The sequence below is a fragment of the Phodopus roborovskii genome, unplaced genomic scaffold, assembly GCF_943737965.1.
Source record: "Phodopus roborovskii unplaced genomic scaffold, PHOROB, whole genome shotgun sequence".
NCBI lineage: Eukaryota > Metazoa > Chordata > Mammalia > Rodentia > Cricetidae > Phodopus > Phodopus roborovskii.
The window spans coordinates 1562856-1578195 of NW_026125575.1; the positions used below are offsets into that span (position 1 = coordinate 1562856).

Here is a 15340-nt window from a genome sequence, read left to right on the forward strand (position 1 = left end):
AAATGAATGGCAGAATAAATAATTTATGCTAATGAAATTACTGCAATTAGTAGTTCTACAATGACCCTTTTAAAAGCCACAGCTGTTAGTGTCAGGAAGCGCTGTCACTACTGACCTTATCATAAGAGAAAGTGACAAATTAAGAATGCAGGAAAGACCAGTCACCAGTCATCAGAGGGGTCTGTCCTGGAACGATTCGAGTTTTCTGAAAAACAGTGTGAATTACAACCAGCTGCTCCCTGGCTCTGTGAGTTTCCCATGCTGCGCCATTTTGTTAAGCCCCCGATAACAATAGTTATTTTGCCCCATTGAGACAAGTTGTGCCGGGCCACTTCCAGCCCTCCTGGAAGCCACTCTTTCCGTCGGAGGTTTACAAATGAAACTGTTGTTAAAAGGAGCTTTTTCAGGGCTGCTGAGAAGCCTCCTCATAAAGATCATGGTTGGGCAGAAGCCAGGGTAATTTTTTTCCCCCTCTGTAAGGAGGTTACACTTGGCTGAGGAGGTATTTGTCTGTATCATAGGATGGTATGTGTGCAAGTTCCAGTCAAAGCAAGATGGGACAAGAGCAGATTTGTGCTCGGTTATATTGGAGCCAAGCTGTTTGGAAAATAAAGTTCTCTAGGAGGTATGATGCATATGACATTTATAGAGGTGCTCGTAAATTTTATTTCCTGAGTCCACTAATTGCTAATAGATATGCATCTTGAATCCCCTTGAATTCAGTACAAGTCAAGATTTACATCCCTCAGTCTTGGCGTTGAGCATACATTTTTTTCTGTTGCTAGTGAGACAGGTTTTTCCACCAACCCGATGGTATGCTCACAAGAAAATTTCACAGTCCATCTCGGGTTCATGGTGATGTTAGGAGTCTATGTGTTTAAGGACGCTGCAGAGGAGCAGGCAGTTTGCTTTTAGCTTTGTAGTGCTGTACTCAGCTCTGGTTGCAATATTGATAGTTCAGGTTTGAAACGTTTAACCGCATCATCGGCCACTCGTGTGCAATTTTCTTGAAGCTGCCTGAGTGCTATTGACAACACTTTGGTAAATTATGTGTGACTTTGCGAAGAGTTGGTGTAGCTCATTTAATTCATATTAATTGATTTTTTAGGCTTCCCTTGATTAATTGAACCTGGTTCATCTTGTACAGAGTGCAATAAATAATCATTAGAATGAGGGAGATGTGGCTGTACAAATTAAAAAGTTAACTATTCCAGAAGTCACAGAGGACACAAAAAGGGACGGGCAGGGATTCTCTGCAGGGGGAGGAGTTTCAGCTTTGTGTTCAATTGTTGATGTTTACTTCTCCATATAAGGATAGAAATAGCCATCATGGTTTTCCCCTCAGAATGAGTGGATTGGATAGCTTATCCGTCCATTTTGTTTGACGTGGATTCCCATAAAACACTACTTCTCTGGTGCAACTTTATTGAGCCCCTGGCTTCACATTGACTCCTTTTGTCTAAAGTTCAGCTTGAGAGTAACAGTCTCCCCAAAAAAGTATCCCTTGGAGTATTGTCTTGGCTTTTTCTTTTCGTTTTTTCCCCCATATACCTGGTAGATAAAGATTAAGTGGTGAAGTGGGCTTTGTCTGTTCTATTGCCTTCTGGGTTTGAAGCACATAAAAACACCCTTTGTGCTCCCTGGCAAGTGCTGAGTACTCTACAGTTATCCCTCCAACCCTGTGGGTTTCTCATGAAGATTAAGTAAATTTCGCTAGCTGCTTCTAGGTAATTTGTCCTGGCTTTTAGAAAGAAAATACTCTATAATTTTTGGTGTTTTTTTTTTCCCCTTCTATTTCCTAAATTGTATTTTCAACTTGAAATGTAATATGTATGTTTCAGCCACAGCACAAAGATTCCATTAGCCTTTTCATGGCTCACGTTCACACCAGCGTAAGGGAAATGAGCGCCTGGTATTACCAGAACGAGAGAAGATACAACTACACGACCCCGAAGAGTTTCCTAGAGCAGATATCACTGTTTAAGAGCCTGCTGAAGAAGAAGCAAGAAGAGCTACACCAGAGGAAGGAACACCTAGGGAATGGCATCCAGAAACTACAAACCACAGCTTCACAGGTGTGACAGAGGGACAGGGCGGCGGTGGCGGCGCCTCCTATCTCTGAGGGAAGTCTACTCCCTCACAGAAAGCAAGGTTTCCTCTCTTTTTTTCTTTCTTGGCTTTTTTTTTTTCCTTTGAGATTATCATATAATTACATTTCCCCCTTTCCCTTCTCCAAAACCTTCCCTACTCTCCCTCAAATCCATGGCCTCCTTTTTCACTAATTATTACTGCATGCATATATCTATATTCATATATATTTCTCACTACAACCTGCTCAGTCCATATAATTATATATATATATATATGAATATGTGTGCATACATACATACATACACATACGTACATATATACATACGTACATGTTTTCAGGGCTGAGTGTTTGATACTGGACAATCAGTTGGTGAGCTCTTCCCTGGGGAAGAGCACCTCTCTTCCACATTTCTCTGGTTGCTTGTAGTTCTTCATGTAGGATGGAGGGTTTCCCTCTTCCACTTTGGCATGTCCATCAATACTGTTCTTCAGCTTGTATCTGTGCAGTTGTGAGTACAGCTATGAGGAGACACAGTCTCACAGCAAACTCCGGATCCTCTGGCTTTTACAATCTTTCTGCTCTCTCTTGCACAATGTTCCGTGAGCCTTAGGTGTGGAAGCATTTTGTAGATGTAGATATATTTAGAACTGGGCTCCAAGCCCTGCCTTTGATGGGCTGTGGTTTCCTTAGAGGCCTCTGTCTGTAGCAAAGAGAAATTTCCCTATGAGGAGTGGAGACTACACTTACCTGTGAGAATAAGGACATATGTTTATAGCTTATTGTCCTCCCTAGAGATGGAAGGTAAGTCCCTGTTGCTGAAGACATTTCACACTTGAGACACAGGACCCAGAGAGCCCTGAGCAGGAACCGACCTGAAAGCCCCCTCCCTGAGGGCACCATGCAAACTTCCAAAGGCTCTAAGGAACCACCAGTCCTTCCTGGCTATAATGCCTATGAACCACACCAGCAACCAGCATGGCACAATAACCCCAAGGGTACAGTAATGGCACACATGCCTTGGCCGTAACCAACAACTCTCTAATATGACTTAAGAACCACAATAGTGAAACCATGCCTGGCACTGGAAACCCACCTTACCACTCAGTGCTAGCAGAGTCAGTGGTTATGAAAGGAGAATCTGTAATCACTACTTACTTACTAAACCAGCACAGCCACTAAGTTTCCTCTTTGAAGCAGCGTTAACCCAGTTATCTCGGATGCCTAGTTCGGCTTTGCATAGTTGGGAGATGGGGGACACACTTGCTTTTCTGAGTTAAGGGGAGGATTGACGGGTTACTTTTTACCTGGCTGGTTTGAGGAAGTCTTCTCATCCTGAAGCTGGGTAAGACAGTGTGGATTTAAAGGGAAGCAGTTTCCCATTGCCTCTCTGCTCCCTGACTTTCTTGGGCTCTGCTTCAGGGATTTGGCCATTTTGCCAGGATGGACCTAGGATTCCTTGTTGTGTTAGACACTCAACCGCAGTGAGGCCATCCTGACCTACCTGGCTGTGGGATGACTGTGGAGTGACCCTACTTTCTGCACATCTCTCTGGCCTCGATGGAGGTCTAAATGCCTATTTTAGCCACCAGCTCTCTCAGACATCCATCATCAGGCTCTTTCTACATCAGAGTATGGTATTCCAACCAGAAGGGTAAATCAAGAATTAGTGCAGGGTGGTACTCTCATTTCATTGTTAAAGTCAAAACCAAATGAGACATAGGAGTCACTTCTGCAATCTTAAGGAGGAGACTCAAAGGATGTAAGATAGGCTGGGACTCGAAGTCTGTCTATGTCATGCTAATGCTGTATGGTGTCACACAGCCTCAATGGGCCAGGTGACAGGGATTAGGTTAAGAGACAGGGACATTGGCAAGCAGCCTGGCCTTCCTCTGTGCTAACTGGGCCTAAACTATGGTAAATTTTCATTGCTGGTCATCCCAAAGCTGAATATTGCTGGCCACTGTCAAAGGATCCATCGTCAGGCCCTGTTTCCTGAAAGACTGTTTTGCACGGACAGTTTTCCCTAAGTGGGCTTGGTGACCTATATGTGCTAAGGACAGGAATTAGACAAGGCCACATTGAGAACATACACCGGAGCCTGTTTACCCTGAGGGGCTGTGATCTCCTCCTACTTTTTAGGTAGAAGTTCTACTCAGTCTCTGCCATCTTTCTCATTGTTTCACATGTGAAGACTTGCGTTTGATGAAGCATGGGAGTCAGTGAGTAGTTGGCTGTGGTTGAGAGGTTTTCAGAAAGGTCCCTTAAGTGTGTCTCTACTTGTGTACCTGCTCCTTTTCCTATCGAAGAATGCCTTTACTGTCCTGTGTATATATATATATCATCTTATGCTCCTTCATCTTATCCTTCTCCCTTTCCTTGTTCCTTCCCTGCCTGCTTCTCTTGGTCTCTCTCCCTTAAATCAAGACCCCTTGTTATAGTAAAGCTTTCCCAAGAGTCCTGTTAAGCCAGGAAGAGGGCAAAGAAGCTGTGTGTTATAGCACATAGGTCCCATTGAATGATGTCCCACACTGAACCTGTTGACTTTGCCCCAGGAAATAATAGTGTTGTCACCCAAATTGAGCTTTCAGTTTCCTTGCCTTTGGCAAAGAAAAATAATGTCTCTATCACACTTATACTTGTCTTCCCAAGTACCAGGGTTAAAGGCAAATAACATAGCATCTTGGGATTTCCTAGAGGTGGTGATGTCTCAGACACTGAAGCCCAGGAGAGAGCCTATGGCTTCTTAACTACTCCATCTAGGTATTGAATTGAGGATGGGGAAGAAGAGGGAGGAGGAGGAACCAGTCCACTGTCTCTGCACAAATAGGACTGCCTGGGGTCAGCTAAAAACTATAGGAAGGAGATTTGTGAAGATACATGAAGTCTTGGGTTAAGGAATGTAGCCGGATCCTTTTTCATTAGGTGTTTCTACATGGGATGCTTCTAATGTCAGAAGAGTGGTTGAAATATTTAACAAATTTTTGGCAGTTGTATGAAAATAAATTTATTATGTAAAGGAGGCATGCCTTCCCCATGCGGAGACTTGAGGAATCTTAGAGTACAAGACCACATTGTATTTGTGCAAAGCACCCTTTTCTCTGGATTTGCCTACCCGAGGCACGATTTGTGGTTTCAAAGTCAGCTGCTTCCTTAGAAACTGGAGTAGGGCTTGAAATCGTATTACTCCCCTGCCCCATCCCATCCCCTTATGTGATGCTTTGGATGGTATCCCAACACAGGACTAGTTTCGATGGCTAAAAGAACAGAGAAGCAAACATGGACACACAGAAAGGCCAAAATAATCGGTCCTAGTGCAATGGTGTACACCATGGTGGTGCTGCTTGGTAGAGTGTAGATAGAAGACTGCATTTGGATGGGGATCACAAGCTTAACCTGGATACAATGCAGTGGGATGTACTCCATAGGCAAAGCCACCAACGTGTCCTTAACTGACTCAAGATAAATGGTTGTGACTGTTTCTCCTGCCAGTCTGGTCCCAGAGCTGCACCAGCCCCAAATAACACACAGAGATTCTGTATTAGATAAAATCCTGTTGGCCAGTTACTAGTTTTTCTTATTGGCTAGCTCTGTCTTAAATATTAACCCATTTCTATTAATCTAAGTATTTTCTCGTGGTCTCATCTTACTGGAGAGAGGGCCCGGACCTCTGCTCTCTGTAGTCTCTACATCTTGACTCCTCCCTACTACCTCCTCTCTCCTCCTAGTCTCCTAGTCCCACCTATCTTGCTTTCCTATTGGCCAACAGTGCTTTATTCATTAACCAATAAGAGAAACATATTTACAGGATGACATCTCCCATCAGACTGCTTCTGCCGTATAAGCTTAAGAGGTAGTGAAGATGCCTATTTTCTGGAAATAGAAAGAATAATTATCACAGCTTCATATGCCTCTGAAGCTGGGATCAGAGCCATTTAAAGTCATTCTCTGCTTTGTTTTAAACGATCCTCCAACTTAGGAACCAGATGACACACGCTGAACCCAGGAGAATCTCAGCTGGAAAACAAGCAGAACCACTCACTCTAGCTGACATGTTTGTTGAGGTCACAGAAACATTGATCCTCAGGAGCTAAGTGGGACTGTTCGGTGGTGAGCCAAAGGAGAAAGTGCATATATGTGGTACTCACTGGGTTTCTGTAGCCCATGCCATGCTGGTACCCAAAGAGCACACTACACAGTCTCCACCCTTCTCCTTAGTACTAAGCTCTGTATTGGATGGTCTGTGTGGCTCTACACAGAAGGAGAGTGAAATGAAAGCTATTCTGTGTTTGATGGGGAGAGCTAAGACCAGCCACACTGCAGTAGGCAGCCAGATACTCTGCAATCAAAATCAGCTCATATCTTTTAAGTTATTCAGACTCCCAGCAGCTTCCCTTTGAGAATACAGCAGGCCATCCCAGGAGTCACTAAGCTCACTGGCCCATGGCCTTTGTGATCTTGAGCCCGGAGTCCTGAGTCTGCAAATGCTCCGATAGACACCTCTGTTAGTACTTCCCTGAGCACACAGGTTGAGTTGCCAGGATAAACTCCTGCTGACACACAGCAGCCCCGTGTCCTGAAAAGCAGTCTTCTGTCTTGCTCATGGGGAAAAATAAAGGGAGCTACGTTTCAGCAAGTCAAAGTAGAGGTCAAGTCAGGCTGGAAACAGGTGCATGCCCTGAGCTGCTAGGACCCCAAACCCATCCCAAAGACAGCGTATCCTCATTAGGAGTAGCTCTAAAGTGATGACTTTTCCTTCAGGTGGGGAATCTGAAAGCCAGGCTGGCCTCTCAAGAAGCGGAGCTCCAGCTCAGAAATCACGACACCGAAGCTCTGATCACAAAGATCGGGCTTCAGACGGAGAAAGTGAGCCGGGAAAAGGCCATCGCCGACGCAGAGGAGCGAAAGGTCAGACTCATTCCACCATTTAGAGTGCTGAGCTATATTTAGTACAAAATAAACCTTTGTAGGTGAACAATTTTGAACAACTTCCTCTCCAGGGAGCGTAAAGTCTAAGGAATTATTATACTTACACATGTAACAGCGTTTCACACCATGATTACCACTTGACCTTTCTTTACATTATGCATTTTTCCCAACCTTTTAGCTCTTTAATGACATGAAAGAACAATAAATACTGAGCTCATTCAAGCATATAATGGATGTGGATCTTGTACATCAGGCCTATTTGTAATACAGTAAAGGTCAGGGAGTCACCTCGGAGGTTTCTAAAGGTTCCCAGCTTTTAGGCAAATTGAACAACTCAATTGTTAACAAAGCCTATTCTGCCAGTTTGCGAGATGGTTTTCAAGTTTCGCATTTTAATAATACAACTGGTGTTCATGATGAAGTCCTAGGCTAAATGCGGTCTTTCCGACTGGACTCAGGCCCTAGCGCTCTGTGCGATGGTCTGCTCTTGAAAACAATAGTCCTTTGGGCTGCATGGGGGCTGATTTCTTTGAATTTTGAGTTCCTAGAAAATCCCCCAAGTAAATAAGAAGACTCTTCATTCAGCACGAGTGGAACGTATTTCCTCTGTATCTTGTTTCCCAAAAGATACAGGACAGGAAGCTAATAAATACTCAGTCACTGAAATTAATAAATGTTTTATTATTTGGGGCAAACAATTATAGTTAGGGCTATTTAATTAAAAGCTGGAAATTGCTTGTACTCTCATAACCATGAGCCAGTGGCCATTCATTACCCCAGCAAACCTGAGATTTTTTTTTTTTTTTTTGATGGTGACAATCTTGGACAATCAAATAGTTTCCCTCTCTTTTCTGATGAGCAACTGATGTCTTGAACAACCGAAGATTTGAAAAGTACATTGGAAACATTCTAAACAATTAACAACCACAATGGAACATTCTTGAAGCAAAGGATAGAGTTGTTTGACTCAGTTAACAGGCATATAATTCCTTATTTTGAAAACAGATGTTGCCATCTAGTTTTAGGTAAGTCCAGAATGCCTTTCAAAGTAAATTATGGAGTTAAGCAACCAGGCTTTGTAGGTGGTAGGATTATCAGAAGCTAATCCCACCCAGGGGATCTGTTTCAGGTATTACACAGTTGTATGATGTTCTAACAATTAAAATTACTAGTAGTTATTAACCCATCGCCATAGATATCTCTTGGAAATCTTGAAACATTTTTTGCATGTAAATTTCTAAGATAAAATTACCATCATAAAGGAAGAAAAAATATTTTAGCCAATTAGAACATATCTATCTGATAGGATACTCCATGAGTTTTATTAGGCATAAAAAAAGAAATATGCCATTTTTATATCCAATACATATCAAGAAATATAAAAAATGCTTACATTTTTAGTTTGTCAGTAGTTTTGTTTGTTTAGGTTTTTATTTGGTGTGTGTGTGTGTGTGTGTGTGTGTGTTTCATTGTTTTGGTTTGGGGGGCTAGGCACTGACCTAAGATCTTGGGAATATTTGATAACCAAGGAGTCTTACACTGCAATGGGAAAGTAGTATGTTGGATTGCCGGGGCCAGACTGAGAGGCTTAAGCCTTTTTTTCCAAGTTCTGGTCGCTGGCTTGGCTCTCCTGAGGACTCTCTGTGGCTTTTCAATGGCTCCTCACCAGGCCACTCCTGTGTGAATTCTAATGCCTGGTGTGTAGAAAGGCCTTCCTTTTCTAGGGATACCAGAAAGGCTGGATTGTAGCCTACCTTAAAGGACTATCTTTGACTCTACCTCTGTGCCAGTCTCCAGATGTAACCACTTGCTGGGATACGGGGATGGAGGTGTCCACAAAAGAATTAGGAAGGGTTTGATTCAAATCCACCCACTCCCCCCACCCCTTTGGACAGAGTCTCAGGCTGGTCTTGAACTCACTACATAGCTGAGGATGATCTTGAACTTCTGATCCTCTTGGTTACACTTATAAGGCATCATGCTTGGTTTACGCATTGCTGAGGCCAATTCTAGACTTTCCAGAAGGCCTCGCAAGCGCTCTGCCAACTAAGCTATATTCCCCAGGCTCAGCTTTTAGCGTGAAGTTCTGGAAACTGTAATCAACACAAAACTTTATGAAAAACATTCAAGGAGTGGTAGACTAACAAATGGAGGAAGGTTTCTGCTGTACCTGAGGATGGGACTATCTCCATTCTGCTGCCTTAGCGTCGTCATGGTAGAGGGAAAACACATACGCCAGGTAACCCATGCAGCTTGCCATTGCATTGCCGTTCTCCAGGCTGAGCCTTGCAGCCATTCAACAGAGGAAGTTGCCTACTGTGGTTGACTGAGTCACTGAGATTAATAAGCCTTTCAGTACTGTGATGCCATTGCATTTTAGGGTGAAAAGTATTGGGAATAGAAAAGAGACCTCACCGACCTAGAGTGTTTTCCTCAGTTATGAGATTGCCTTATCTGTGAGAACTAACCAAAGGCATAGTACTCTGTGAACAGTCTAGGACTCCAAGGCACAGGAAAAGAGACTATGAAAGGCCAAAGAAAAAAATTATTTTTAAATGATACCATTATAAATGTTATAAGGGACATCGGTAAACTCTCTGTATCTTTATGTGAGACAAATATGCCCCAGACACTCCCTCACACACCGAGTCTTCTGTGACAGTGCTCTCAAACACACTGTCAGTTGTGTGCTTAGAATCTTCATGGTCCACTTTTTGTGCCTATTCAGGGGGTGTGGGTTTTAGAGGAGTTCTTTGTAAGCATGCAGAGTTTCCTTATTTACGCTAGCTAGCAGCGACTGTGTGTGTGTGTGTGTGTGTGTGTGTGTGTGTGTGTGTGTGTGTGTGTGTGCTAGCAGGAGATCACATATGTACCCCGAGCCAATTATGTTCATAAAAGGTACAGTACACAGCAAAATAATGGTTAATCAGGAGAAAGCTAATTACCACTAATAAAGCTGCAGCAGACAGCATAATTTGTTGTGAGCCGTATTTAATTTGATGGTGTGGTTGAACCTGTTCATTCCAAACACATCTGAAGAAATGCACTTTTGTTCCAACTTCATATCTCACAATCACCCTCACCCACCGAGACTTGATCCTGGTGCCCAGTGCCTCAGGTCCAAACTCAAACCTGCTGGGGATAAAAATTCACTCTTACTTGGCATTAAAATTCTGCAGCATTCTGCAAGGGGGAAATAGAACTCCAGCCTCACATAATGGGTTAGTTCAAATTACCTGCTCAGCTTCCCTTAGGGAGGCTGAAGCAGAGCTCTGTCAAAATGACAGATAACAAGAGAGTGGGTGTCCGGGGTATTCTGTTACCTGTGAAGCACTTGGGTGTGTCAGTGGCGTCTTACATGGAAAGCCACTAGTTAATGTTTTTTTTTTTTTTTTAAATAAAATTTCTGTGTGGTGAAGCATGTAACCCATGACCACAGAGCAAGATATTTTCTGTTCTGAACAAAAGAGCTGTGTGTGTGTGTGTGTGTGTGTGTGTGCGCGCGCGCACGCGCGCGCGTGCGTGTATGCGTGTGCATGTATTTATATGTGTACAGGTGAATGAATGTATGCTGGTGTGAACATGAACACGTATTAGAGGCCAGAGGTCACTCTTGTGTGTCATCTCTTAGAAGTCATTATCTTGGCTTTTTAACAGGGTCTTTCACTTGCTCAAGCTCACCGGTCCCCTGGCCTGTGAATCACAGGGATCATGTTTCCACCTCCCCAGTGATGGGACTGCCAGCACATGCCATCCTCTTTGGCTCTTCTATGTGGGTTGTGGGGATCAAACTCAGGGTCGTACGCTTTTTAGCAAGCACTGTACTAACTGATCCATCTAACTGGCCTATACTCTAAAGGGAATGGTCAGCGGGGCCGCTAAACAAACACTGGTGATAAGTAGATGGAGAATTATAAATGCTCTGTGAATCAGCTTCCTGGTCTAGCCTGGATTACATTTTAATGGGAAGAGCACTAAGGTTAGGAGGGAAAAGAAAAGTAGAAAACAGAAAGAGGGTTGCTTACTCTTGGTTTTTTTGTTTTGTTTTGTTTTTTGCTTATGTTTTGTTTAACCATTAATGGCATCTTATAATCAAATGGCTGGAAGCCCTTTTGGAGCACTTTGGTGTTAAATCTGTTTGGTTTTGAGTTCATCTTCGTATGTTTGCTTCGCAAAGCTATATAACATACTGTGGATATACTGTGGTGATGGTAAATTACTCTCCTGTTTGAAAATATAGACGAATGTGTTGCCCAATAATGCATCCAGTCTGTGCTTTTGTGCTGGAGATCTCTGAGATAACAACGGGCGTTTGTGGTCAGAGGCTTACCTCTCTAATTATCCTCTCTAACTAGGTGGCTGCCATTCAAACCGAAGTATCCCAGAAGCAGAGAGAGTGTGAGGCTGACTTACTCAAGGCTGAGCCCGCACTGGTGGCTGCTAAGGATGCACTCAACACACTCAACAGGGTAAGCTGGCTTCTCCACTGGTGGGATCTTTTTTTTTTTTTTTTTTTTTTTTTTTTAAGTCAAAGGTTATAAGAGTTTGAATAATGGAACAGAGTTGAAGCCTCATGTAGCCAGAGCCTTGCGTAAGGACAAAGCATATCACGTTTAACAAACCTTCGAGGTCATCTTTACAGTTCGACTTCTTACCCCGCCCAAGTCATCCTCTAGGTCATTGTGTCTTAATTCTGTTTTTCTGCTCTAAACGCTTAAGTGCAAGACATTTCCTCTTTAATCCACAGTGAATCTCCACTGGGAAGGGTCCATGGATGCTGTAAAGTCTTTCCTGCTGCTTAATTCCCTCGGTGTAGAACGCTGGCTTATTGGCAATGTAATTGGTGGTTACATTATAATAAGAGCATGAATTAGTAACTGTTTGGAAGACATATTACTACCTGTTATCCTGCTGCACCCCACAGTAATATCCTCCTAAATATTGCTAACACTGGGGAGTCAGCCCTCCAGGGGGCAGCCTTTCATATTTATTATGTGCTACTTTGAACACTAGCTGAGGGATTCTTTATTTCCTCTCAAATATCTTTTTTAAATTGTTAAGACCCCCTCATAGTGTCAGTGGTGGGAGCAAAGATCCCAAGATTCCCACCATTTCCCCAGCTTTGCCCTAGAGTAAGACCTCATGGAGGACCCTGATTCGTAGGAGGGAAGTGATCTGTGCTCATCACAAGGTATTGCGAGGGAGCTTGTGGGCAATGTTATTTTTAAAGCCTGCAGACAATCTTGTTCTGATGTGTTCCAAGCCACCAGAGAGAAACCCAGGAAACTGCTAGGCCCAAGTTTCTTAAGATTCAACTCTAAAGGTAGAAGGATCTAAATTTCACTGCTTTTCTAAGAAAATCCTCAGTTCCTTTCTGGGTATGTTTTATTTGTTTTTTTTTTTTTTTTTTAAAGTAATTTTGGTCAAGAACAAGAGCCTTGTAAGAGTTTTATAGCATCAACATAAAACTGAAAAATTGTTAAAGAGTGTAATTGTGCTATGAGAAATTAATGCATGCTTATTCTAATGCCTTAAAATGATATTGTTGAATATTAGTGAACAAAATAGAAAATGTCCACAGTGAGCAAAACACACTGAGACAGCCCATGACCCATTTGTTTGAACAGTCATAAGCATTGATAGAAATTATAAAATAATCAAAGTAAAAATGGTAGAAAAGTAACTAATTACATCTGGCTGATGGAATCTTTGTTTCTTTCCATTTAGAATTTTTTCTCTAAATATGTTTACTCTTTGTATGTGAGAGGGTGCATTAAAGAAACTGTCAGCATTACTGTGCTGTGATATGGTTAAGGCTTTTGTTGTAAATATGAAGAGGAAGGGAGGGAGGGAGGAAATATAGCCAGAGGCATCTAGAAGAGTCTAGAACAGAGAGAGAGGTAGACTGAATGTGCCTGGCAGAGTGGACATGACCAGGGCTCTCTGTGAGAGAGGAGAGAATAACCATAGATGGAGAATAGGAAAAGCATATAGTAAGATATGAGGAGTGGGAGGGGGCGGGGGGAGCCCAGCCTTTATAAAGAGAACAAGGCAGTTATCTGGGAGGTAAGAAGCTAGCAGGCTCTTGGGAGACGTTGAGATGTACCGCCAGTACTTGTGATACTGAGGGAGCCCCGAGGCTGGCATGGGCTTTGACACACAACCACGGGTAGCCATGTGTCCTTTCTGCCAGAGGTAAAGGAAATAACTCCTTTTGACGGATGGGAACCATTTTCATAAGTTCTGAAGAATGCTGGGTTTTATCAAATTGCCATCTATCTTCCAATAGTTCAGGTTGTGCTCATTTCTAGATATTTGGATGCCCTGAGACCCAACACTCTGTAATCAAACAAAACAAACCAGTATCGCCCGCACTGTAAAATGGTTTGTGTCCGAGTGATGGGGAACCCCAGTTAAGCAGATCTCAACACTCATTAGCACTCTGTTCTGGTTTTAATGCCCATTCTATTCCTTGCATAAATAGATAGCTTTGGGCAAAAGAGCAGAATCACATTTGGTTTGGCTTTTATATCATACATTATGGAACCACATTTGCTTCTAATAAGTACTACTTCCTGCCCCAGAGTATCTTCTCTCTCATTACAATTTAACCACCAAATCCATTGTAAATGAGTCTGCACTGAGGAAATTAAGCGGTAGGAAAGACATTCCAGCATCCACAGGACCCCTCCCAGTTGAGATTCACTGTGGTTTAAGGAAGAGATGTCTGCACTTAGGCATTTAAAGCAGAAAAATAGAACTAAGACACACTGACCTAGAGAATGATATTTACAGGGAGGGCCTGGTTAAAATACAAGTGTATTACATAGCGGGATAGAATCCATGCATAACCTACACATGCACAAAATCTCCTGGCTTCTGTACCCTGGGCCGGGGGGTTGTGCAAAACTGTTTTGTATGTGTTTTGTTTTCCCTTGGAAGCAACAAATGTGCAGGGATGTTTCCAGAATCTCAGAAAAGTTGCCCAGGCAGAACTCAGACCCCTATAATCCCCAGTTGGAGAGCCCAGCCTACAAGAAACTGTTGGAGGGGGGAGCTGAACATCATCCTGAAAACTGAATGCTGCCCCCCCAAACCGCCAGAGCCCTCATCTTGAGTGTCTGTATGACTGCTTTATTTCAGGTGAACCTCACAGAGCTGAAAACCTTCCCCAACCCCCCAAATGCTGTTACCAATGTAACTGCTGCTGTGATGGTCCTTCTGGCGCCCCGCGGCAGAGTGCCAAAAGACCGAAGTTGGAAAGCAGCTAAAATCTTCATGGGAAAGGTAAAAAGTTTTTGTACCCCATAAGCTGCTGATGCGGCAACCCAAATCAGACCAAATCAAACCAAATTTTAAAAGCCCATGTTAAATGGATACAATGCTCCCGGATGGCCTTCCAGCCCCTCAGAGAGAGAAGATAGAGAAAAGAGACCAGAAAACCACACACTTATTTTTTGGGAGGCAGTTTAAATATTTTGTGGGAGTGGACTTGAGCATTCTTGGGGAGGGGGGCATCATTTGGCAGGCTTTCTGAGATGCAGAAGGCTTTGGAGGGAGATAGGGGTCAGGGGCCAGGGGCTTAGATGGAACCTCCACCAGAACATGCCAGACTCTTTGGGTATATGGATGCCAGGGACTGAGGTGAAGCTTCCATGATAACAAAAGGTGTCATCAGCCAAAGTGTCAGGGAAAAAAAAATCTCAACAACTTCCATATCATTCTTATTACTTACTATGGGTGTACTTGACAGCAAAAAAAAAAAAAAAAAAAATTGTTTAAGTCTATTTTAAGTCAAAAGACACCATAGCTGGCCAGTGTTGGCAGCCACTGTCCCTTAGACTGCAAAGGCAACCTAGCTTCTGCTGGCCAAGTTCCAAGTTGGAGGTTAGCATGGGGTCATGGCATACTTAAGTCAATGCCAGCAGCAGGTAGAAGGTTGCTAATTATTTGCAAAATTATGAAAGTGGCTAAGTGTAGGAGGGAGAAAATTACATGGATTTTCTTAGGCTGGAAAAAAAATGTTACTAATGTACAAGAAGGTGAAGCAGAGGGGCATTGGGGTATGTGTTTTTTGCTTTTCCCTTCCTGCCTTTCTTTTCTTCAAACCGTGAGCACCTCCTGCGCTGGCACGGAATATTTTACCCTGGGATAGAAGAGGTTTTAAAAGTGTCCATTGCTAATTCTAACTTGGTACTGTAAAGACTGAAAAAGCCAAACAGCAGGATAAATGTAGCTTGCCAATTGTGCCTTTGTACTGCGAGTCCTAAAAGCTGATTTTAACTTTTGATCTTGGAATTTTCTCTGTAGCCAGAGCAGGCT

General features: G+C 43.0%; 1 protein-coding gene across 1 annotated transcript in view; it reads left to right on the forward strand.

Moving 5' to 3' along the window:
• Positions 1 to 15340, forward strand: part of Dnah11 (dynein axonemal heavy chain 11) — a 294048-nt gene that overhangs the window by 187727 nt on the left and 90981 nt on the right. The window contains exons 56-59 of the mRNA XM_051177827.1: positions 1842 to 2075; positions 6851 to 6997; positions 11374 to 11487; positions 14162 to 14305. Coding sequence (XP_051033784.1) covers positions 1842 to 2075; positions 6851 to 6997; positions 11374 to 11487; positions 14162 to 14305 — 639 coding nt within the window. The remainder of the gene's footprint in view (positions 1 to 1841; positions 2076 to 6850; positions 6998 to 11373; positions 11488 to 14161; positions 14306 to 15340) is intronic.